This window comes from Rutilus rutilus (assembly GCF_951802725.1).
Source record: "Rutilus rutilus genome assembly, chromosome: 15".
In the NCBI taxonomy this organism is placed as follows: Eukaryota; Metazoa; Chordata; class Actinopteri; order Cypriniformes; family Leuciscidae; genus Rutilus; species Rutilus rutilus.
In genome coordinates, this window is record NC_140220.1 from 24,922,898 (window position 1) to 24,949,202 (window position 26,305).

Genomic DNA, 26,305 nt, shown 5'->3' on the forward strand with positions numbered 1-26,305 from the left:
CCTCAGTGTCCCTGAAGTCCAAGCCTAATATCAGTGCCAGTGCCCTGAAGTATCTCGCCAAGGTCTCGGCCTTAGAAAATGGAAGAATTGATTGAACATTCAATGAAAAGTCTGAGTCAGGCAAATTGCCAAAGAGTTTATTCTTTATTCAAGGAAACACACAGAGTCTGAATGCAAAGAGGCCTCCTTTAAACTGACAGAAAGAGTTTAAAGCAGAAAGGAATCATGTTAGTCTCAGATTTCATACAGCAGGTAACCAGAGAAGGAACTGAAGCGGCTTTGTGAGTCCCTCTTGCCTACTTCACCGTTGTTCATCCGAACATACACCCGATCTCCAGCTTTCAGCTGCAGTACTGCACTGTTGCTTGCAGTATCTGTATGCAGGACATCCACTGCCGCTGCACTCGCCACAATCTGGAACACACAACCCCCAGAAATGATCAGATTTTTAAAGGATCATGTGACACTGAAGACTGGAGTAATGATGCTGAAAAATCAGCTTTACCCTCACAGGAATAAATTACATTTTAAAATGTATGAAAATAGAAAACAGCTATTTGAAATTGTAGTAATATTTCACAATGTAACTATTTTTTACTGTATATTTTTATCAAATAAATTCAGCCTGGTTGAGCATAAAATACTTCTTTCAAAAACATTTTAAATCTTACTGACCCCAAACTTTTCAACAGTAGTGTATTTTATAATTATACAACGCTTAATATGTTACATATGTATGTATGCATGTATGTATGTATTTTTTTTATTTATTCATTCATTTATTTAGTCTTTTATGCATGAAAATATAAAGCATTTTATCATTCTTGGGTAATCTTTGATAGAAAATCCCTGCAAAATGGATAATGTTAATAAGATAACCTCACCGTTTGGTCATTAAGAACCAAGTCCACTCGTAGGTTTTGTCCAGACTTCATAATGTGAAAGCTGAAGTAGTATACTCCCGCTGTTTTACAGGTGAAAGCTCCGGTCGATGAGTCATAACCGGCTCCCAGATTAGTTATCACATCGTTAAACTTTAGCACATCATTCTTGCTGAAGGCTTCCTGCAGCGCAGCACTGAACGCTACACCTCCCTGACTTGAGGAACCTATACCTGAGGGTCCAGATGGGCCTGGAGGACCTGCTTTACCTGGAGGTCCAGGTGGACCAGGAGGTCCTGCTGCAGATGAGGTGAGAGGGATGACAAACCCATTGCTCCGGTCATGTGAACGATCTGAGGAAGGGTCACACACGATCCTGCAGGATCCAGGGAGGGTCTCACAGACGCCTGCTTTGGTCAAAGACAGAAACGTGAGGAGAACCACTATGCAGTGCTTGACCATGATGAAGTACGAGTGAGAAGATGATGAGACTCCAATGTGAAGCCCATGCAAAAAGTCATACCGATTTTAAGCTGTGATTGATTGGTTGAGTTAGCTGGTCATATGATGGAGTTGAGAAATTGTTTGTCATCTGACATTTTTTAACATCAGCAAAAAAAACAATTTTATGCTGCATTAACTTCCCTACAAGTCTTACAAAACTGTTGTTGTGCAACAATGCTCTCAGAAGATGCAGACCACTGACATTTCTTATAGTTGCACAAGTGATGAACCAATATAAAAATGTTGGTACCGAAATGCCAATAATTATTTTAATGTTGTGGCTGATTACCAATAAATTGTAGATATTAAAATTATATACTATTTTGTCTTAATAAATGAGCAATAAAACACTATAAACTAAAATCAATTTTAAATGCGACAAGTGAATTTAGGTATCATTCACAACATTACAATGTACAGCATGAAAAATGGATATTCATTTAGAGATTGTTAGAGATACATTTTACAGTGTTGTTAAATAAGTAGTGTTTTTAATGATTAACTTTAAGTGAGCATTAAAATATGACAAATGAAATCTAAGGCCCTGTTTACATCTGGTATTAAGATGCGTTTTGGGTTCATCGGATCACAAGTAGACGAGAGAGACACATAGGCCTACCCGTTCACATCTGGTGTTTTAATCCGTCTCTTTTGTCCACTTTCAACCACTTCTATCCTGATTTCTTCAAGGGGAGGGTCTATGGGCGGGTAAATGTGTGGGCTTTTTCATATCAGTGCCTGTTAGAAATCAGGAATGGTGAGAGAACATTGTGCTTGGTACGTTTTTCAACTCCAAACCAAACTTGGGTCTACTGCCAAAGATTGCATAATAATAATAATAATAAAAAAACTCTGTTTAAGCATTTTAGTATGGGGAAAAAAAAGAGATGGCTTTGTTAGCTAGAGATGATTTACCATTGTCAGAATGTTGCAGGAATAATTTTGTTAGTGATGTAAATGTTGAGCATCCATATTCACAATATATACCCTCAGCACGTCTTTCAGAAAATGTCACTGAAAATAAAAATTCCCAAAATGTCAGCTTGAATGTCAAGATCTACAGCAAACATATTCAAACACCTTCCACACACACATATACCAACACAGTCACAACATATATTAGAGCAGCATGGATAATGTATATAAATGAAAGGAGCCTTATACCTCAGAGTGTATTTTCCAGTACCAGCAGCCATACACACAACCACCAGAGGTCTGACTCACATCAGTACACACACTCACACACACTCACACACACACACACACACACACACACACACACACACACACACACACACACACACACACACACACACACACACACACACACACACACACACACACACACACACGCACACACGCACACACGCACACCTGCATATCCCCTAATGTACAGTCTGTTGATAGACACACACACACATATACACACACATATATACACACACACACACACACACACACACACACACACACACACACACACACACACACACACACACACACACACACACACACACACACACACACACGCACGCACACCTGCATATCCCCTAATGTACAGTCTGTTGATAGACATTCAGAACAAAACTCATCTGTTAATGAGTGACATCATTTTGAGTATTTATATATATATATATATATTACTATTAGCATTTGTCTTGTTTTACTGTAAGAATACCTTTTAATCAATGTATGCATAAAACAGGAACAAAATCATGCCAAGAAATGTTTGAAATATAAGAAATATAATATACTATAATACAATGATAATACATTTTTTGTTTATCAACTTATCTTGTTTAAGAATATAAAAAAAGACAAATATACTAATCAAGAAAATGTTTTGCAGTTTCAAAATATTGACTGTTACAAATAAGTGTATTTCCTTTCACAGTCACCCCTCAGGCTTTCAGTTCTGTAATGCTAAGGAATTTTTGACGTTAAGCAACTTCTCTTTGTGAGTGCTATATGTTATATAACAGCTGTGAAAGGATCTGTAAGAGCATGCACAAGTTAAATAGTGTCACAATTACTGGAATAAATACTGTTCAAACCCAGCACAGAGAATCTCTGTGTCTGCATATAACAATCACCACGATTCTTTTTTGTTTCAACAGAATTTCCCCATAAGATTTAATTAGTTTCCATCAATTAAAGGCAGTTTGTGAAAATACTGCTTTAGGAAGGACGAATTAAACATGATCATTTTAACAAAACAGATCTTTAGTGAGGAAGAATTTTCTGCTCTTATAGATTCCCACAGGATCTCATTAAGCGCTTAAAAGGGTACTTTTAACATTCACTAAAGCATCCAGCGAGAATGTGGCAGGAGAGGGAAAGTAAAAGTATAGGGATCTGTAAAAAAAAAGTCGCCCCATTTAATAAAAGAAGTCTATCAATCAATCTTAAAGGAATAGTTTACCTGAAAATAAAAATGATGTCATCATTTACTCATTTATTCCAAACGTGTATGACTTTCTTTCTTCTGTGGAATATAGAAAATATTTTGAATAGCATTGGTGACCAAACAGTTTTGGATCCATTGTTTGGACAAAAAACATTACAGAGGACCTATTACACCCTATTACAAAGTCTTGATTTCGTTTTTTGTAGTCTACTACAATAGGTTTTCAGAATTGAATGTTCAAAAAACGAATTTATTTTCACATACCTTACATTACTGCAGCACCTCTCTTCCCAGTCTGTCAGTAATGCTCTGTTTAGTGCTGGTCTTTATGAAGCCCCTCCTTCCGAAAAGTGCAATGTGCTCTGATTGGTCAGCTGGATCAGTGTCTTGTGATTGGTCGACCTCTTCGGGCGTGTTGCAGAAATGTCACAGCCCTTAGCATACTCGCTGACTGCGTCCAAAATCTTAAATATGCTGTCTTCTGAGGATGCATTCCAAGGTAAGAAAGTCATCAAGAAACGTCAGAATCCAATGTTAGCTTCACGTCCTATCTCCTGAGCAGAGGTTGAGTTAACCGAAAATTTTCCATCATTGACTGACTGAGGACATGCACTGAGGAAAAATCTGACAGCCGTCCGTCATTTTCACAGATACACCGAGCTGATCTGATTGTAACTGTAATTCTCACTTTTACGAATTTTTACGACCCTGTCCATCAAAATGACTAAAACAAAAGTCTAACATCTGCTCCTGAGATACCTTTATCTGATCGATTTTTGAAGGCAGCATAGATGTAGGCTATGTGTCTATGATATCCCACAATCCTGTGCGTTTCATTCTGTGACAGTTCAGCTAAAAAATGTGCATGTGAGTAGTTTGAAATCTTTCTTTTTAGTAAACTCTGTGTACACAAACAATGTTCTCAAAGCTCGAGTTCATGCGACCCTGGTGATACTTCGAGCAAAGTTTCATGTTGTGTCGAGCCTTCTTAGTGTTTTAAAAATAGCGATTTTTATGCTATCATAGTCGTGCCCCATGCACTCCCATTCAAAAGGCTATTTGACTGAAAACGAAAATACGGTCACACTTCAAAGTGATGTTTCCATTCTAATTATGCTTTTAAACGAAAGTTTGCCTCGGGTAGATTAACAAAAAGACCCTAGGTTGCATTTTGGCGAGAGTTACGCTTTAAGACATTTAACAAAATAGGCTACCTTCTTTTATGTTAAGTTGAATTAAGTCATTACACCTCAGTTTGTCATTGGCATGAAAGTACAAGTTGAAACGGTCCTGTAAATGTCCCCTCAGCAGGACGCTTTTAAATTCCTCAGTGGGACTTGCTTGATTTGTCTATAAATCTGATTTAATCACGTTCCTCTCTATCCACCCTTAGCACAGCGAGACACATCATTTTCTTTTTACTGCCATGTGCAAACATTCAAAACGTCCCCAATGGCTGCTGTTCATGCCAAAGAAATATCTGCTTCATTGAGATGATTTACGCAGACACTGGGAATAAAGCCGTGCGGGTTGGCAACTAACTAGCATTTTATTCTCAAAAGAAGATCTTTTTTTGTGGCCCATAATAAAAATGATGCAATCAATGAAACCCTTATTTAATGTGCTGTTTCCGCCCCTAATGTCTGAAGAGTCTTCACGACGGCGATGTGCCTTATTAAAACAGAAAAGTTAGCAGAAATCTTTATTGCTTTGAGACTATGAGAGATGCTTCTCTGCATTGAAGCGAGCGAGAGAGAATGTTGTGAGATGTATGGGGGTCTCATCAGATGAAGATCAGATTATCTCTCTGCTAGTTTCTACAGTCTGGATCAGCCTGCAGGCAAGCTTTAGATAAATGCAAATGTTTAACAAGATTTTGGAGTCTCAGGTGTAAAGAAAGTCTTTATAAGCTCACATCTTGTTCTATATAATGCGCAATCTTTCATAAATGCTTTATTTGCAGCTGAGACTGTAAAATCTTATTGAACATTACAGTGAACACGAAGTACATTGGGTTTTCTTTGGTGAACTAACAGACAAACAAGTAGCATGGCATGTTACATGTATGTGTTATTTTAGTAGCACTGATATACTATGATAGGTTTTGTTAATGTTTTGAATTAGATTTTATTTTTTTGTTAAATTTGTAGTCATTTTTAACATTTTTTGTTATTAAAAATGTCTATACAGTTTTTTTATGAAGTTTTAGTTTTATTTATTTTAGTATTTCAATTTGAACTAAACAAAAATGAGAAATGTTGCATTGTCAACTAGCAGAAATAAAATAAATGTATTTATTTTATTTTATTTCAGTTATTTTAATTTCAAGTAATTGAGTTTTTTTTTTTTTTGAGTTAACTGTAATGATCCTGACATGTACTATGATATTTTTTGATGTTGTATCTTGAGGCGAATGGGCAGATTATACTGTGTGTTTTTGCTGTCAGATGTATACTGTTAAGGTCTTTCAATGCAGCACCTTAAAGGTATAGTGGAGGATCTTTCCGAATTTTAGATAAGACCCGCCCTCTCCACTTTTGAATACGTTTGATTGATTCACCAGAATGATTGACAATTAGGAGGACCAATAGTATAGGTGATCCACCTGGAAGTAAAAAATCCTCCATTATACCTTTAATTTTTCACTGTATAGGGCTTTTGGAACTGACTACATGGTTCTTATTTCAAATGTTTTTGTTTAAATGATTGGTTCATCAGATCTGTGTATTTAGCTAATATCTGGGTTCCTTAAAGCAACAGCACATTGCTTCTAACTACAGAAAAAAAACTGAAACTTTTAAACTTTAAATGTTTTTCAAAGGCGACAGCCCTGATTTTGGTTAATGTCATGTAGGCCTAGTATTTTGGATACAGACATTTTATTTTTTATGGCCACCAGGTGGCACTGTTGTTCCTTCATGCACACTTTCTCAAAACACAGGGACTGCTGTGAAACATTTTCACAAATAGGTGCTATACACTATTTATTTGATTGTGAACGAGGCTGACTTAGCTGCAGTGATGAAATCTAAAACCAAACCCTTCTTCCTAACATACACATCATCCCCATGTTCCCCTACCATGCATTTCTTAATATTCTGGGTAAAATATTAAACATATCCATTTTAAAGATTCATATCAGTTAACCTTCTTTTATCAGAACTTCACAATTAAAGGGATAGTTCACCCAAAAATAAATGTCATCATTTACTCACCCTCAAGTTGTTCCAAACCTGTATACATTTCTTTGTTCTGCTGAACACAAAGGAAGATATTTGGAAGAATGTTTGTAACCAAGTAGATTGAGAAAATCGCCTTTAAAGTTGTCCATTTATGTGCGCGATTGTGCTGCATTCACTCACAAAAATAAATGTTTTATATATTTACGGTATGAAATTTACTAAATATCTTCATGGAACATGATCTTTACTTAATATCCTAATTTTGGCCCATACAATGTTGGCTATTGCCACAAATATACCCGTGCGACATGTGACTGGTTTTGTGGTCCAGGGTTACATATGGTTAAAAATACTTACTAAGTTATTTTGACATCCTTATGTAAGATTATGCTAAATCCATCACTGACCAGTGGCTAACTTTAGATCTTCTTTCCATCCTGTTATATGTTAATTGTTTTATTCCCATCCTGTTACATTCATCCAGTTAGGAATTCTGTTCATTTCCTTGTACAACTGTGAACAAAACTAAACAATAATAATTAAAAAAAAAAAGGTCTGTTACAGTTTATCCTTCTTCATCTTCTTTAAATGATAACACAAACATTCATTTTTAAAGGTTACATAGCTCAAACAGTAATTCATAACAGGGATTATCTGTGTGACTTCCATCTACCTCATACACAAAAATGTCTCTGTCTCTGCCTCTCTCTTTTGCCATTTTTTGATGGAGTACTCACATTACAAAAGCCTTGACGAATCTCTACCAAAGATGTCTGTTTAAACAGCCATTTATTAAAATCAGTGGGACTGAATATGTTATTAAATGATATCAATCAATATGACACTAGTCTGAAACCAAGGTATGGTAAGGGCTTCCTCTGATGCTCTGTCAAGACTATGGGATGCTCTCTGCATGCGGTATTAGGATCGAGAAAGACAGTTGGCGGTATTTGGACTGCTGGGTGTTCACACACCATCGTTGTTCATCAGATACAGCTTGAGAAACTCAGGGAGTTTATTACTCTCACTTGCTGTTCTTTTCTTTGTGTGTGTGACAGTGAGAGAGTGAAAGCTAGTGCTTGAAGTCACAGAACAGAATCTGTTTACTTGGATGTGTGTTTTCACAATGACACTCTGGCAATAATCCACAGTCAGAAAGAAAAACAGACAAAGAAAAAGACCAGCTTCAGCTGCCTGTGAACACTGGCAACAAGGTCATGTGCAGAAACCAACACAGGCTCATTGGAAGAACGATATCTCTGGCAACATTTTTGCAAAACGTAAAATACGTATCAATACATATACGTATCACTGCAGTTTCCAACATAAATGAACACTAGAGGTAGTAGAACAGCAATCGTTTTCACACACAATTGTGATTACAGGGGCATACTATATTAATAAAGACTTGTTCTCACGCGGCTCCTTGCACAATATGTTATGACCTCAAAACACTTTTTACCAAGATTTGTAAACGAATATATTTTGGAGTTTGCATCATTAAGCAGCTCCATATGTTCGGTTTTACTGATGTACAGCTTGTTCGGTAGATTAGCTGGTACATAATTGTATTTATGATAAGGAGAGCTCGGGTACGAATCCCGAGATGATTCACGATAAAAGAGCTCAAAGACAAGAGTTCAAAAACAAGCTAAAATGCCATTGTTATGATTGTGTTTTTATGTCACATTTGCTTTTGTTAACATTATCAGGTAGGTTTAGGGTTTAGTGTGTACGGTATTTTAAAAAGGAGCATTAAAGGGATAGTTCACCCAAAAATGAAAATTAGCCCATGATTTACTCACCCTGAAGTCATCCTAGGAATACATGATATTATTCTTTCAGACAAATACAATCGGAGACGCAAGTAGATTGCATATGGCCGTTTGGCCGGAAACTAAAATTTTACTTTATAACGTGGTAAATATTCAGAAGGCCTTTATTAACTCCCCGGAGCCGTGTGGAGCACTTTTATGATGAATGGACTTCAAAACAGAAACGCCATTATAAAGCTTGGAAGAGCCAGGGCATTTATTTATATAACTCCGAATGTATTCGTCTGAAAGAAGAATGTCATATACACCTAGGATGACTTGAGGGTGAGTAAATCATGAGCTAATTTTCATTTTTGGGTGAACTATCCCTTTAAGCTTTTGGCGCCACTCACCGGACATTTCAATTCAGAACTGTGGTGACACTTACAAACTCCAACGTCATAAAACGTAGCCATATTCACGTTAATCCTTTCCGGAAAAAAATAATAAACACGCTTTTAGCGACACTCACTGGACATTTCACTTTGAAAATGTCGCAAAACGTGCACAACGCAACGTATTTTGCGTTTTGCTAAAACTTTGCCACAGGTACGTTTTTCTAATGAGCCTGGCTTATAAGTTATACATATATTATTACACTCACATATATTCCTATCCGGACCACAGAAAAGAAATAAATTCAAATTACACTATACAGCAAATTAAATACCTTTAAGATTTGCATCATGGTCTCAACTGCTGTGTCAGGGATTATTTTGTGATAATGGCTGGTTGACTTCACATAACCCTGAAGAAAAAATGCACATTTTCAAAATTAGTAAGTATTGTAATAGATTTTGGATCAATTGGAAGACATTACAGGTAAATTCACATCCAAATCAGCCCCACTTCATTCTTGTAAAAGCTGGCTGGAACCAGGATAACACTAGACAGGTCTTCAGGGACACATCTCAGAAGCTGCACTACAAACAGTCAAGGGCATATTTATCCAGCGAATGCTTAAACTTGGAGATTCATTTGGAAATAGCATATGAGTCTACTTTGGAAACAGTGTGCGAGTCTATCTTTACATGTGCCAAGTAAACGTTAAATTAGAGCTGCACGTTTCTGGATAAATTTAGTGTGTGTGAGTGGGGGGATAATTTTAACTTGGTCACTAAATAAGCACATTTGTGACAATAATCTTATGACTATGTATAGACAGTCAAGTGTTTCTGCTTCCATTGCAAGATGCTCTTTAGATAGATCTCAAATCATAACATGATCAGGATCTCAAATACTGTTGCCATTAAAGCAAAAGGAAGACATTAAACATTATTACATTATAATTGACATTATTTGCCAGTCCAGCTTAATATATTAAATCAATTTTTACAATTTTATATTTTCACTCAAAATGTTATGATGGTAAGCTACTAGCCTACAATTTATCATGAAAGTAAAAAAAAAATAAAAACAAATAAAGACCTGTGCTGTGAAAGAGCATGTACACCCCAAGGAAAGTTTTGTCTTTGTTCAATATATGGGGGAATATGGACAATGATCTTTATCTATTGATGAATGAAGGTGATAATAAAAAATAAATAAAAAAAATAAATAAATAATGTAGGCTAGACCTGAGTGTTAATTGACAGCTTAGTAGACATAGGAAAATAGTGCCCCCCTTAAAAATTATGAACTGGGTAATGAAAATAAGGAAACTTTTGTGAAATTTTCTGAGTTGCGATGTATTTTTAAAAGACTATTTTTCTTGTTAAACTCAGCGTCACCAGTAGAGGGCACCCAAGGATTGGTCACTGACGCTACTAGAGTGGAAATAGCTAGAGTTTCAGTAAGTAATGATGTGTGAGGTCAGGTACACGCTACCAGGTCCGTAGCCAGACTACTGAAAGGGGGGGTTCTTTTTTTCAAAAAGTGGACCTTTTTGCAGTTTTTCTCGTCCTTTTGTATTTTGTTTTTGTATTTAAATTGTGTCCAATTTCCTGTGCCCTGGGCATCAAGACTCAAGGCCCCGGCGCAGTAAGGGGGGTTCGGGGGCATGCTCCCCCGAGAAAATTTGGATTTCTCTGATCTACATATGTGCAATTTAGGACTTTTGAAGGCCAAAAAATTATAAGAAATAGGCTAGCTTTAAAACCTTTTCATTAGATTATTTGTCAATACCTCTCTTCATCTTCATATTTCTTTTTCTCTCAGTCTTCTTATCCTGGCCAATTTCTTCCCCTCCTAAAGCTGAACTTAGTCTTTTCATTTTCGTCTGTGTCAGTGACGAAAGTAGGCTCAACTGATATTTATACGTTTTAGGAATAATTTTCTTAGACAAGTTAATTTACTCAAGGCTAAAGCTGTAGCCTAAGTCAGTATTGACATTAGGAACCTTCTGCAAGCTTTGGAATTTGAAAACGTGTGTTTTTAAATGTTAAAAGTAATTTTAAATCATAGAAATTATAGTCTACGTTTACCGCAGTTGGTGGAATTGGCAGACGTTCCCTTAAGCATCGTGCGCTGTGGAAACGCGTCAAAGCATTCTCAGGTATAATTATGCAGCATTAATGCATGAATGATTTTGAATGAATATTTTCATCATGTCGATATACAATGGTCACATAATATTAAAACTAATCTTGCTATTGATATCTTTGTTAGACCCGACCCTATAGAACAAAATGTCCGGCTAATATCGAACCTAAAACGAATTTACCGCGCTCAACCAGCGGGAGTGCATTTCACGAATTAGTAATCGCTGGAATTCAGCGGGGAGGGAGGAAAGTCTGCGTGAACCCGCAGATGCACTTTATGCCGTGAAGACTGTAAAGTGTTTGATAACTTTATTAAATTTCTGTGTATTTCCTCCTACCTGTCAGTGCCCCTTAGATGGCATGTGCCCCTGAGCAAGTGACCAGTTGCCCTAATGGTTAATCCGGCCCTCACCTGCCATGTCTATCGGCTCGCTTTCGGGTTATAGCCTACTTTCCGCGACTGCGCAACTGGGTTATAGGTTGCCAGGTTGAGGTGACAAATGGGTTGAAATTGTAGTATATGGTGTGTGGATTGTGTGAATATAATGCATTTAATACAAGATCTGGCAACTGGTCAACATTAGACAAACTTGGTCCGATTATACATTAAAGGTGTTTGGGCCATGCAAATGACGGGAGTTTCCCGGGAGAAATAACAAACCGGGAGGGGTCCGGGAGATAGGGCTAAAAAACGGGAGAAACCCGGGAAAAACGGGAGTGTTGACAGGTATCCGCGGCACACACACACAAGTCCAGCTACAATAATCATATTAATTTGAAACGGCAACCCAGTATATTTGTCACAAGCATTGATTAAAACAATGATGACAATAATCACATAAAAAAAATAAATAAAAAAAAACCGACTTAAATTCTGGACCTTTGGCAGTGAGGGGGGGTTCGTTCGAACCACCCGAACCCCCCCTGCCTACGGGCTTGCGCTACTGCAAGTGTTACCGATCTAACCTGTGTTTATCATATTTCTTACAGTTAAGCTGACGATAATTAATCCTCTTGCAATGCACAGTATTATATATTTTTATAGAACTAGTTCGTGCCTGAGATATTAAGAGACGTTGAACTTGACGGTGATTGAGAGTGTTTGCTCCTAAAATGGCGGGCGGACGATAATGTTATAATCCTGGTAAAAGATCGTAACTTTCAGCGTGAGCAAAAACGAGTTATAAGTGCTTAAAAATACCATGGTTGAGACGAAAATGTGAGAGTGACGGATGATGAACTGAATCGATGTTTAAGAACAAGCATATAAGCATAATCTTACGCCAACATATACGCCCGTTTCTAATAGTTCACAAATAGTACGCTTTATGGACCGCTTGAAGGAGAGCGAAACTATCAAACGCTCAGTCGGTGTTCGTCAAGTGAAAATATATCTGTGTGTACCAGTTCCAGATTGTAGAGGTAGTTCCTCGTTTAGCTATAAACTCCACCTCAGTAGGGCTGCAACAAACGATTATTTTGATAATCGATTAATCTAACGATTATTAGAACGATTAATCGACTATTCATCGATTATTTCGCCGACTAATCAGTACGTTTGGAACGATTATTCAGCCTTTTCAATTAGTTAAAACACGGAGTTATACATATTCTAACTATAATATAAAAAAAGAAAATCACTTCAGCTTTTGAAATGGTTGTTTTAATGAACTTTGAGCAGCTAAACAGGTCATTCTCTTTAAGTTTTCAGATTTCTGTCCAACTCAAATCACACACAAATGCTCTCTAAGCATTGTTTAAATATTCTGTTCTCAATAGAAAAAAATAAAAAATAAAAAATATCAGCTGCATTACAGACACACTTAAACTGCAAACAATTATTATAAGAATCTTTTTTATTTATTTAAATTGATATGACAATTGAGCTGAGCTGACAGAGACATTCTCATTCACCTTTTAATTTACAGTATAAAAAATTAACTGACATGATATTCTTCATAACATCTCCTTTTGTAAGTCTTCATGAATATGTAACAAAATACAGGCAAGGGATAAGACTGTAATAACGTTACCTAATAGAGCTACAATAATAAAAACAGCCCTGACTCCTAAGCTCGATCAAGCTTTATTCTATGCAAAAATGAATCATCACATTATTATATTACTAGTGTTAATATTATTGCTATTATTAGTAGTATTGCATTCTCTAAAAAGAGATTTACTGCTAGTTATTTAGCTTCAGCTGGAGAATATTCACCTCTCACCGGCTCGTCTCGTGCCGGGTTTTTCCTCTTTAAGTGTTTTAACATGCATGTTGTACTCCCGTGAAAAGCAAGTTCCGCCTTGCATGTATTGCATACGACAGCATTCTTGGTTTGCAGTTTTGTGAAACTTTACACACCTTACTAGTTCGTATTTATTTGCACTCCGTCATAATTCGCGCTGTGTTTTCTTCTACCACAATAGCATTTGTAACGGCTGCATTACACTCTAGCGCTACAGCGCCGTAGCGGTCAAATCGCGATATTGCAGGCCCTTACATCAGGTCACGTGGGATCAGACGACTACTCGACAACAAAGATATTTGTCGACAATTTTTTATTGTCGACGTTGTCGACAATGTCGACTAATCGTTTCAGCCCTACACCTCAGCTTCACGTCCGCCTTCCGCCATAGTTGTTTTCGCTCTGCATGTGAGCTACGTATGGGTTCCAAACAGAAGTACCTCATCAGCTAGGCTTTATCGTTTTTATCGCGGGAAGATTAATTCTTATCGTGAGGAGAATTTTTACCGGTATATCGCAAACAATAATATATCGCACATCCCTAGTGAGGGGCACATTGTAACATGACCATGACAGCTTAAAATGTTGTCTGATCTAATAAAAAAAAATATAAGACAAACTAAAATATTTTCTCAATAAAATACAATTATTAACTTTTTCATATAAAATAATGGTATTTTTTCAAAACACAACTATACAGCATAGTTCACAACATAATAATAATGAATAATTTCTGAACCCTGACTCTGTCTTTATTCACCTTTTTTCTCATGGTTTCTCAATAGAATTCATAAAATTATAGAATAGAATAGTGCAGTTCTAAAAGGGGCACATTGTAATGCAGTTTTACAACACCTGTGCAAATAGGATTTAAACCCGGCTAGTCTCTTCTGCTGGTTAGATCAGCATTAAATAACTATCTCAGCTGTTAAATAACGGATATAAGATTAAAATAATATCAGATTTGTCTAATTTTAAATAAACATAAAAAACAGAGATGAATTATTAACTTCAGTAAGAAATGTACTTTTGCTATGGATAAATGGTCAATGATATCTTTCAAAGAGTTTTTTTTTTTTTTTTTTTGGCAAAAAGAATTCTCTGTAGTGTTGATATGGCAACTAGTAAATACACTAAGTTTCGTCATGCTGGCATGTGTGGAAAGTTTTAAACCATGTGTGTTACAACCAGCACTCCATTAGTTTGTGCCCCAGTCACCCCTATTTCTCATTTTAAGACCTTAACAGCTCTTTGGAAAACAGCTGCATGAACATTGTGCTAAATGTCACCTTTTGTGTTGCCCAGAAGAAAGTAATTTATGTTTGGAACAACATGAGGATGATTAAATGATGTCAAACAGAAGCATTTTCATTTGTGGTCTCAGACTTTTGGACCTTACAGCGTGCATGCACACACAAACACAAGTACACCATGAAATCAAAATAATTTACTGTAAAAACCAGCAAACAAACACATCCTCGTATCCTGGGTCTACATTAAATTTGATCTTTCCACAATTTGTGAGCCCAATAAGCAATGTCCACACTAGCAATTGCAGCCACCTCTTTCCATTCCCACACCCACATGACAATAGGCTGACTAAATTGATTGCATTGTAAACAAGTGAACTTAATGAAAAATCTCTTATCAGGGCGAATGCACTTGCCAGCGGGGACCACGCACCCTTAATATAGCAATTAAGTTTTTACAAATGAATTATTCCCGGCAATATTTTCTCCCATTAGCACATCACTACATCCATTATGTCTGAAAGCAGCAATGCTGATGCTGAGACCACTACCTCTCTGTGTTGCAAAGTTAGAAAGAGCCCGCACAAATTAACACAATGTGAGATTAATTAGTTAAATGTAGTCCTAAACACACACAATGAAAAAGGTTTGTAACTGAAGCAAACATCCAGAAGCTCAGATACCAGATATCAGTATATCCAAACATGGGCCAGAAAAAATTGCAAAAAATATACACCGGTGAGTCAAAACATTGACCAGTCACAGGTGAAGCGAATATCATTGATCATCTCCTAACAAGGCCACATATTAAGGTCTGGGAAGATTAGATGGTAAGCAAACAACCATTTCACATAATCAACATGTTGGATACAGGAGAAATGGGCAGGAATAAAGATCTGAGGGACAAATTGTTATGGCAACTGGCAAGGGTGACTGGGTGAGAGTACCTCTGAAATGGCAAGGCTTGTGGGTTGATCCCGGTCAGCAGTGGTGAGAATTTACCAACAGTGGTCCGAGGAGGAACAAACCAGTGTCGGTGTTGGGCACTTAAGGTACATCAATGCACGAGGGCAACTAAGGGTGTATTCACACCAGGAAAGTACGCTAGTTCACTTGCTTTGATTTGGACCAAATACAATGTTGATATTTTTTTTTGTTTGGTGTGGTTCGCTTTCACACTGCCCTTTTTGCAAGTGAACCAACATTTCTAAACAAAACTTCACGTGTGCTAAGGTCATCCATTCATTGGACAGAAACGAACTGTACTAGAACTCGTTTGGAGCTGGACCAAGACCACCTCTTCAGCTGGGTCTCGGTTAGGGCTGAACGATTAATCGCAACAAAACCGCACGCGATTTGCGATTATCTTATGCGCAGCTTGTCAGTGGAGTGCGGCTGATTAGTAAATACTGCCCCATTTGAACGCCAGAGGGCGCTCTCACGCAAACACGCTAAATATGCCCCACCGCAGAAGTAGAATAATGCGCATCATTCCAAGAAATCCCTATCGCTGTAGCTGAATAAACAGAAGATTGAAACACTTTGATTAAACATGACTTATAAATACACAACTGCCTTATTCTGTGTAAGAAGGCACATCTCACAGAAGGAGGAGCTCAGCTGTCGTTATGAAGTGAGTTTGGAGTAAATGCATGTTATTAAATGTCATCTGTTGTTGGACAAGAGGTTCATAAATGCTTCTCATGTTTTGGAAAGATGTTTGACGCGTGTTGTTTTTTCAAATGCACGTTATAAGTGACTCAAACTCACAGTGCTTTCAGATGGAGCAGCGTTTACAGAGCCGTACATCAATGACAAACTGCGCATAAAAAAATAATCGCAGCCTTTGCGATTTTAAAATCGCGATAAGCCATCTCGATTTAAGTGCGATTACATGGAAAGTGTGATTAATCGTTCAGCCCTAGTCTCGGTACAGTTGCTTGGTCCGCACCCGAGTACGATTGCTGTATTCACACCTGCCCAAAAGATCCGCACCAAGGGGGGAAACGAACCAAACAAAACAGGTGTGAATACACCCTAAGGCCCCGTCCACACTACTGCGTTTTCGTTTAAAAACGGAGACCTTTTGCTACGTTTGCACCTCCCGTCCACACTAAAACGGCAAAAACGGAGACCCAAAACGGAGAAGTTTAGAAACGCTGCCGACCCGTTTTTCGTTTTGAATCTCCGGAGGGCGTTTTAGTGTGGACGGGTCAAAACGGAGGACTTTAGAAACGATGACGTAGTAGAGGCTCACGCTCGGATCTATGATTGGGTGTCATCAGTCATGGCGTAGGCTATCTTTTCTAGCAGCTGTTGTGCAAGTAAATTCTGCATTTTACAATGCTAACTGCCTACATGCGCCGGAGGCAAGCTATTATTCGAGCGATCTGTGACAATTCCCGGTAAAATAGTGACAATGTGACAATTCCCGTGTGCAACTGACAATTCCCGATAAAATAGTTTACGTTTGACAATTCCCGGTATCGACCTTGTACCTTGAGCGTCGGTTTTGGGTTAACCCGGGAAGAACCAGCGCATGGTGGGATAATTTTATCAATGAAGTTGTGTTTACACCGGCTCGCGCATGCCCAGTGTTGGTGAATGGTCACGTGATCCGCGTTTTCAGTCGTTTTAATGTGGACGGAGATCAATTCTAATACGCAGCTAAAACGCTGGTGTGGACGGAGATCGTATTCGTTTTAATTCTCCGTTTCTAAACGAAATCGCAGTAGTGTGGACGGGGCCTAAGACTATCCCGTCTGAGCCAACAGAAGGTCTACTGTGGCACAAGTCACACTTCAAGCCCGTAGGCAGGGGGGGTTCGGGTGGTTCGAACGAACCCCCCCTCACTGCCAAAGGTCCAGAATTTAAGTCGGTTTTTTTTTATTTATTTTTTTTATGTGATTATTGTCATCATTGTTTTAATCAATGCTTGTGACAAATATACTGGGTTGCCGTTTCAAATTAATATGATTATTGTAGCTGGACTTGTGTGTGTGTGCCGCGGATACCTGTCAACACTCCCGTTTTTCCCGGGTTTCTCCCGTTTTTTAGCCCTATCTCCCGGACCCCTCCCGGTTTGTTATTTCTCCCGGGAAACTCCCGTCATTTGCATGGCCCAAACACCTTTAATGTATAATCGGACCAAGTTTGTCTAATGTTGACCAGTTGCCAGATCTTGTATTAAATGCATTATATTCACACAATCCACACACCATATACTACAATTTCAACCCATTTGTCACCTCAACCTGGCAACCTATAACCCAGTTGCGCAGTCGCGGAAAGTAGGCTATAACCCGAAAGCGAGCCGATAGACATGGCAGGTGAGGGCCGGATTAACCATTAGGGCAACTGGTCACTTGCTCAGGGGCACATGCCATCTAAGGGGCACTGACAGGTAGGAGGAAATACACAGAAATTTAATAAAGTTATCAAACACTTTACAGTCTTCACGGCATAAAGTGCATCTGCGGGTTCACGCAGACTTTCCTCCCTCCCCGCTGAATTCCAGCGATTACTAATTCGTGAAATGCACTCCCGCTGGTTGAGCGCGGTAAATTCGTTTTAGGTTCGATATTAGCCGGACATTTTGTTCTATAGGGTCGGGTCTAACAAAGATATCAATAGCAAGATTAGTTTTAATATTATGTGACCATTGTATATCGACATGATGAAAATATTCATTCAAAATCATTCATGCATTAATGCTGCATAATTATACCTGAGAATGCTTTGACGCGTTTCCACAGCGCACGATGCTTAAGGGAACGTCTGCCAATTCCACCAACTGCGGTAAACGTAGACTATAATTTCTATGATTTAAAATTACTTTTAACATTTAAAAACACACGTTTTCAAATTCCAAAGCTTGCAGAAGGTTCCTAATGTCAATACTGACTTAGGCTACAGCTTTAGCCTTGAGTAAATTAACTTGTCTAAGAAAATTATTCCTAAAACGTATAAATATCAGTTGAGCCTACTTTCGTCACTGACACAGACGAAAATGAAAAGACTAAGTTCAGCTTTAGGAGGGGAAGAAATTGGCCAGGATAAGAAGACTGAGAGAAAAAGAAATATGAAGATGAAGAGAGGTATTGACAAATAATCTAATGAAAAGGTTTTAAAGCTAGCCTATTTCTTATAATTTTTTGGCCTTCAAAAGTCCTAAATTGCACATATGTAGATCAGAGAAATCCAAATTTTCTCGGGGGAGCATGCCCCCGAACCCCCCTTACTGCGCCGGGGCCTTGAGTCTTGATGCCCAGGGCACAGGAAATTGGACACAATTTAAATACAAAAACAAAATACAAAAGGACGAGAAAAACTGCAAAAAGGTCCACTTTTTGAAAAAAAGAACCCCCCCTTTCAGTAGTCTGGCTACGGACCTGCACTTAAAAATTTTAATGATGGTAATGGGAGGAATTAGTGCTGGGCGGTATACCAGTTCATAACGAATACAGGTTTTTATCTTATGATATACAATTTGTATATTTTTAATATACCGCAATGCCGCTGTATGTCCCTTTAAAGGGGTCATATGATGCGATTTCTTGTTTTCCTTTTTCTTTAGTGTGTTATAGCTGTTTGTGCATGTATAAGATCTGCAGAGTTACAAAGCTCAAAGTGTCAAACCTAAAGAGATTCTTTGTAAAAGTTAAGGCTCAGCCATCCTAAAACATTTCATTCAAACATGCCCCCACAAATCTATCCAGTATGTTTCATAACACCGCCCAAATGTACACAAAGAAAGAAGATGTAACTTTTGTTCTTGCCGTGTTATTGTTGCCGCCATCTCATAGAGATGCTGTGTTTTTCGTCATGAAAGCCAAACTAATTTGTTTGGCCTTCCAAAAGAGGACACAATTAAAAAACAGTGCTTATGCTTTATTTACAACACTGTTCCAGAACAGTACAACTAAAACGTTCGACTGTGTGCTGCGCATTTTTCGGAGGACTGTTTCCAGAACCTGCGAGAGTACAAGGCCGGCTGTGCACAAAGGCTGATTCTAAAAAGTGGGGCAATTCCATCTTTGCATGTACATTCTGGCGCTTCTGACTCACAGACACAGCCTGTAAGTATGTTTCCATATTTTAAGAATTTGATATTGACCATTCAAACGTGAGTTTTGAGCAGTATAGAGAGTAGCGCTTGCTTGTCGTTTCTACGATCACAAATGCAGACATGGTTTTATGTTCGCATAGTGTTCTCACACCCGTAGCGCGGTGCGTAAAAAGACAGTAAGTGTAATTGTGTCCCCAATGAAATAAAACCTTACCAATCTGATACGATCTGGTCCAGTCACGCTGGCAAAGTTGATCGATCAGCTTGGTTATCTGCATTTTCTGTTTCAGGTTCGGACTCAAATTGAAAAGGTAGTGCGACATTATCACCTGTCATTATTGCTTTGGGAGCTGATGTTCCAAATGATAAGGGGCGTGAGCGTGACATTTCCGTCACACGCTTAAAGGTCCCATTGCATGAAAATTTCACTTTATGAGTTTTTTTAACCTTAATATGAGTTTCCCTAGCCTGCCTATGGTCCCCCAGTGGCTAGACGTTTTGATGGGTGTAAACCAAGCCCTGGGTATTTTTGAGAAAATGAAAGCTCAGACGGGCGAATCTAGAAATCTTTTCGGTTACCTCCCCTTTCTCTTCTTTGCCCGCAAAAAGAATTTGGCCAGCCCATGAGAAAATGAGCTGTGCGAGCGCGATATTGGTTCTCTCTTCGAGAGAGACATCATGGCTTGCAAACGAGCGAAGCATGGCAGTTGCTCAGTGTTTGGATGTACAAATGAACACAAAAGTATTTTTTAGTTCCTTCCATCCGAGCCTCTGAAGAACCAGTGGGTTATGTGAATTTCTGATGTGTAATTGTTCAAGTTCCGACAGATAATCTTTCTCTCAAAGTCGTTCAGTACTGTTTATGCATCAGTAAATCAAGCCAGTGACTAAATGATCAACTTCACGTCGTTTCTCTTAGTAGGATGAAAATAAACTTACTTAAACTGTGATTAATATATATACAGAAAGCGATCAAAGAACAATCCCTTTCCAATTGCCCAAGCTGTCAATCACACAGCACGAGTTTATCTGGACACTTGCCTAAACTCGTTATGAAATCAATGACGCTGTTACACTGCACAACGAAGCTCTTACTGTACTTACCTCATGTTTGCATTGGTGAAAGCATTAATGAGAGTACAGAAACTGCGTTGCAATGATAAGATCTTCATTCACGTGATCAACAGGCTGTCGTCTGCTCAATGCTCATCACTGCAACCTTTTATGTGATGAGACATTTCCGTCACACGCTTAAAGGTATAAAAATACCTTATGAAAAATAGGCAGATCTAGCAGCTTTTAAAGCCTCTCTGTAAGTAATCGAGCTCTCCTTCCATGAAATCCGAAATACCTCTAGTTTTGCTTTCTTCCAGTTGCGCTCCATTTTTCTGGCTGCTCTCTTAAAGGGATACTCCACTTTTTTCGGAAATAAGCTCATTTTACAACTCCCCCAGAGTTAAACAGTTGAGTTTTACCGTTTTAGAATCCATTCAGCCGAACTCCGGGTCTGACGGTACCACTTTTAGCATAGCTTAGCACAGATCATTGATTCTGATGAGTCCAGTAGCATTTCTTTCAAAATGACCAAAGAGTTTCAATATTTTTCCTATTTAAAACTTGACTCTTCTGTAGTTAAACCGTGTACTAAGATCGACGGAAAATGAAAAGTTGCGATTTTCTAAGCCTATATGGCTAGGAACTACTCTCATTCCAGCGTAATAATCAAGGAACTATGTGGCTGTACCATGAGTGCAGCAGGCGTAATGATATGACGCAGCGCCTGAAAATAGTCCCCAGCCCGGTAACTTCTTCCAACGTGACCGGGACTAAGTTTGTCTAACCTATTAGACCTATTTTCAGGCGCTGCGTCATATCATTACGCCTGCTGCACTCATGGAACAGCCGCACAGTTCCTTGATTATTACGCCGGAATGAGAGTAGTTCCTAGTCATATAGGCTTAGAAAATCGCAACTTTTCATTTTCCGTCGATCTTAGTACACGGTTTAACTACAGAAGAGTCAAGTTTTAAATAGGAAAAATATTGAAACTCTTTGGTCATTTTGAAAGAAATGCTACTGGACTCATCAGAATCAATGATCTGTGCTAAGCTATGCTAAAAGTGGTACCGTCAGACCCGGAGTTCGGCTGAATGGATTCTAAAACGGTAAAACTCAACTGTTTAACTCTGGGGGAGATGTAAAATGAGCATATTTCCGAAAAAAGTGGAGTATCCCTTTAAGGGCCTGAGTGTGCTCGTTGTACCACGGCATTGGACTATTTTCTTTAATCTTCTTTAAGCGCAATGGAGCAACTGTGCTGGAAAAGAGAGAGTTAAAAGTTTCTGTTGCAATATCGAGTTCTTCTAAGCTATCCGGGATGCTGAGATGATGAAACTGATTAGGAAGATTATTGATAAAGCAATCTTTAGTGGCAGAAGTGATAGGTCTAACATATTTATAACACGGAGTCGGCTTTGCAACCTTGGCTAAATGTAATTTACACAAGACTAGTTCACGAGTTCACATGTTAATGAAATCTGATGTAATATTATAATGAGTATTTGGCTTGCTGTCTGGGGGGAGGGCTCCGAGCTCGGAATTCGGCCCGACCCCAGAGTACTCCCCCCTATGAATGTATAGATCATAGGTATCTATGAGCAGACCCAGCCTAGTGTGAGGTGATGGGGTGGTGGCGGGATGCTGAGAAATTTGTCATGAGACAGGAGGTAAGGGAAGGCTTTATTTATACTGGCTTCTTCTTGTGCTGATTGGATGATTACCTGAACATGCTTCTCCCGAACTTTGTTACATAAAACTTCATATAATGATCTGAGATGTCATCACTCTGCTGCAGAATTTCAACAGCATCAACATCTATTCCATGTGATAATATTAGATCTAGAGTATGATTACGACAATGAGTAGGTCCTGACACGTGTTGTCTAACTCCAATAGAGTTTACAATGTCTTTAAATGCCAATCCCAATGCATCTTTTTCATTATCTATGTGTATATTAAAATCACCAACAATTAGTACTTTATCTGCAGTCAATATTAATTCTGATAGAAAGTCCGCAGATTCTTTGATTAAAATCTTTATGGTGGCCTGTATACAGTAGCCTGTATACAGTAGCCAGCACAAATCTCAAACATGATTTATCGTTTACACTATATATGTTTACTAGGGCTGTGTATTGGCAAGAATCTGGCGATACGATACGTATCACGATACATGGGTCACGATTCAATATATTGCAATATATTTCGATACTGTGCATAAGGCGATATATTGGGATTTTTTAAAAGTAAAATATATTAAAAATATTTTAAAAAAGACATGATGTGCATAAAAGTCAAAGAAGTTTACTTTAGGTAAACAATTCAGTACACAGAAAATCAAACTGCCAGTTTGGGATTGTGGTTCACAGGTTCTTAGTGAGCAAATTTTTATATGCTCAAGTAGGCCATAATAAAGGAAAATAGGTGCATAGCCCCTGTCACAATACAAAACAACAACGTGAACTGGACGAAAATGAATGAAAGTGGATGAAAGTGAACAAAATGAATGTGTCATATTGAAATCAAGTTTTATGTGATAAAAGATTTTAAAAGAACTGGACGCGCGAATGAGGCCAACCGCGCCGCGCTAAAGGCCTCGTGCCGCAGGACCTCTAGACGCGCGTAAACGCGTCTTTGCATTGACTTAACATTGAAATCACTCGCGCCAGATGCTCTATTCGCATTTGGTGTGAACGATGCACGCGATTACATTTAGAAATAGACCAGCTTTGTTTCCAAATGCACCAAGCAAAGATATCCTTTCAGTTGTATAAACTTTTATAAAACCAGCCAATATAATCACAATAAACACATCCAAAATGAAATATTTAACATATAGGCTATATAACAACTGCACAACGTCTAATTTGTAAACAAAATGATTTACGCACTAAATCCAGCATAAACTCCGGCACAATTTGCATATGTTTAAACTCTCAAGACAGACGTCACATCCCGAACCTCACAGCAATTGGCTGCCGACTGCGTTTTTCGCTTGATATTTGTATAAAGGAACTGCCCAACTTTTTGACGCTCTCGGTCGCTCTCAACGCTTTCTCCGGTCCGCTGTCAATCCTAAAATGTCCAGTGGACACGCACCGTTATAGGCGAGCCTGGCGAGGACACTAGTGGTGCGTCTCAGCATAGCTATCTAGTGGTAGGGATTTAAACAACATAAACGTGAACCACTGTCTTACGGTCTTACCATGAATATTTTTGGACGAGAAAAAAATAAAAAAAAAAAATAATCGATATTGCGTTTTTGAAAATCGATACAGTATTGCAAAATAAAATATCGCGATACTCAAGTGTATCGATTTTTTCTTACACCCCTAATGTTTACATTAAGCACCAACACTTCAAAAGAAGTATATTTAAAACTTGATTTCTTAGTGGTTTTGAAAATATTACTATAAATTACAGCAACACCTCCCCCTTTGTGTTTCAGACGAGGTTCATGGTTATAACTGTAATCTTGTGGGGTTGACTCATTTAAAGTAATGTAATCGTTTGGTTTTAGCCAGGTTTCTGTCAAACACAGCACATCTAGGTTATTATCTGAAATCATATCATTAACAATGAGTGCTTTTGGAGTAAGGGATCGAATATTCAGCAACCCAAGCTTTAGCATTTGCTCATCTGTATTATATCTGTTTTTTATTTGTTGAACATCAATTAAATTTGTAACCTTAGATGGGTTTGGAAGTTTTTTGGATTTCCAAATTCGGGGAACAGACACAGTCTCTATATGATGATATCTAGGTGAAAGAGGCTCTATGTGATGGGATTTATCTGACCTTGGTGACGCGAGGCCGCTAGCAGACAGTTGGTTAAGCCAGTCTGTCTGCTTCCTGACCTGGTGCCCAATTTGTCATTTTTTTTATCTCTAAGACTATGAGCCAAATTACTAGAGAGAAGAGCAGCACCATCCCAGGACAGATGAATTCCATCTCTTTTCAACAGGTCAGGTTTGCCCCAAAAACTTTTCCAATTGTCTATCTATATTATTAAGCGGATACCACCTCGACAGCCAGCCATTGAGTGAACACAATCTACTAACTATCTCATCACTCCTGCGAACAGGAAGGGGGCCAGAGCAAATTACAGTGCTTGACATCGTACTTGCGAGTTCACACACCTCTTTAATATTAATTGATCTCCGACTGGCGGAGTCGAACATCATTACTGCCGACGTGAATAATAATCTTAGAGAATTTACGATTAGCATTAGCCAGCACTTTTAAATTTGCTTTGATGTCAGGCGCTCTGGCTCCTGGCAAACATGTGACTGGTGGCTGGTGTCTCTATTTTCACGTTCCATGTAATAGAATTCCCCATCCCCAGGTAGAGGATTCTCAGTTGGTGTTTCACTGAGCGGGGCAAATCGATTTGTTATGGTAATCGGAGCGGAAGAGTGTTTTTTTGATCCGCGACTAGAGCGATCCCTCACTGTCAACCATTTGCCTTGCTGCACAGGCACTAATTCAGCTGGAACCGAAAAGAGTTCACTATGCTAGGCGCATCCAAAATAGTATCTAAAGCTCTAGCACTCTTACTATCCTCAATTAAAGTTTGGATGCGGTTCTCTAGTTCTGAAATCTTATCCGTCAGCCTGACTGTGTCCTTGCATTTATCACATATAAATCCTATATTGCCGACAGAGAAGGCTATGCTAAACATGTGACATGAAGTGCAGGTGACAATAACAGGACAAGACATTACTCACCGTGTTTGTTGACTGATTCTTACTCACCTGGGATTTTTATGAACTCAAAGGCGCTGGCGCGCGCGAGAAAAAAAAAACTAAGCGCACGGGTGGCGCGTTAACAGGCTAGCGAATTACTAGTGTGTTGTGCTAATAATAACGGAAGCTAGCGATGTCAGGTTAATCTGAGATGTTGGGTAAGCTGTATTTAGTAGTATAAACAACTAGAAATGATAGTAAATGATGGTTCAAAACAGAAAGAAATACAAGGCTAAGACAGAGCTTACAGCACAGAAGCAAGCAAACTCACAGCAGGCAGTGAGGCAGACAGGAGCCCTCTAATGAGACCACCTCAAGGCTAGATTATTGTAATGCTCTACTGGGTGGTTGCCCTGCACGCTTAATAAACAAACTACAGCTAGTTCAAAATGCAGCAGCTCGAGTTCTTACCAGAACCAGGAAGTATGACCATATTAGCCCAGTTCTGTCAACACTGCATTGGCTCCCTATTAAACATCGCATACATTTTAAAATATTGCTGATTACTTACAAAGCACTAAATGGTTTAGCTCCGCAGTACTTAGGCGAGCTCTTAACGCATTATAGTCCTTCACGTCTATTGCGATCTCAATTCCGGCCAGTTAATAATACCTAGAATATCAAAATCGACTGCTGGCGGTAGATCCTTTTCCTATTTAGCACACCAAAA

At 38.6% G+C, this 26,305-nt stretch overlaps 2 protein-coding genes across 2 annotated transcripts in view; both read right to left on the reverse strand.

Annotated features, from left to right (window-relative positions):
• mep1ba (meprin A subunit beta a) overlaps positions 1-26,305 on the reverse strand; it is a 507,054-nt gene that overhangs the window by 256,464 nt on the left and 224,285 nt on the right. The window lies entirely within an intron of this gene.
• c1ql1 (complement C1q like 1) lies at positions 126-1,443 on the reverse strand. Its single transcript, XM_084432605.1, has 2 exons — positions 885-1,443; positions 126-414 (listed from the first exon to the last, which is right to left on the reverse strand). The coding sequence occupies exons 1-2, from the start codon at positions 1,341-1,343 to the stop codon at positions 235-237; spliced, it is 639 nt and encodes a 212-aa protein (XP_084288731.1). The 5' UTR covers positions 1,344-1,443; the 3' UTR covers positions 126-234.

Excerpts from the sequence above, each read along its gene's own strand:
- c1ql1 (XM_084432605.1), bottom strand. The coding sequence starts at position 1,343 with ATGGTCAAGCACTGCATAGTGGTTCTCCTCACGTTTCTGTCTTTGACC. Across the intron at positions 415-884 it reads TGGTTCTTAATGACCAAACG|ATTGTGGCGAGTGCAGCGGC; the intron begins GTGAGGTTATCT and ends TGTGTGTTCCAG.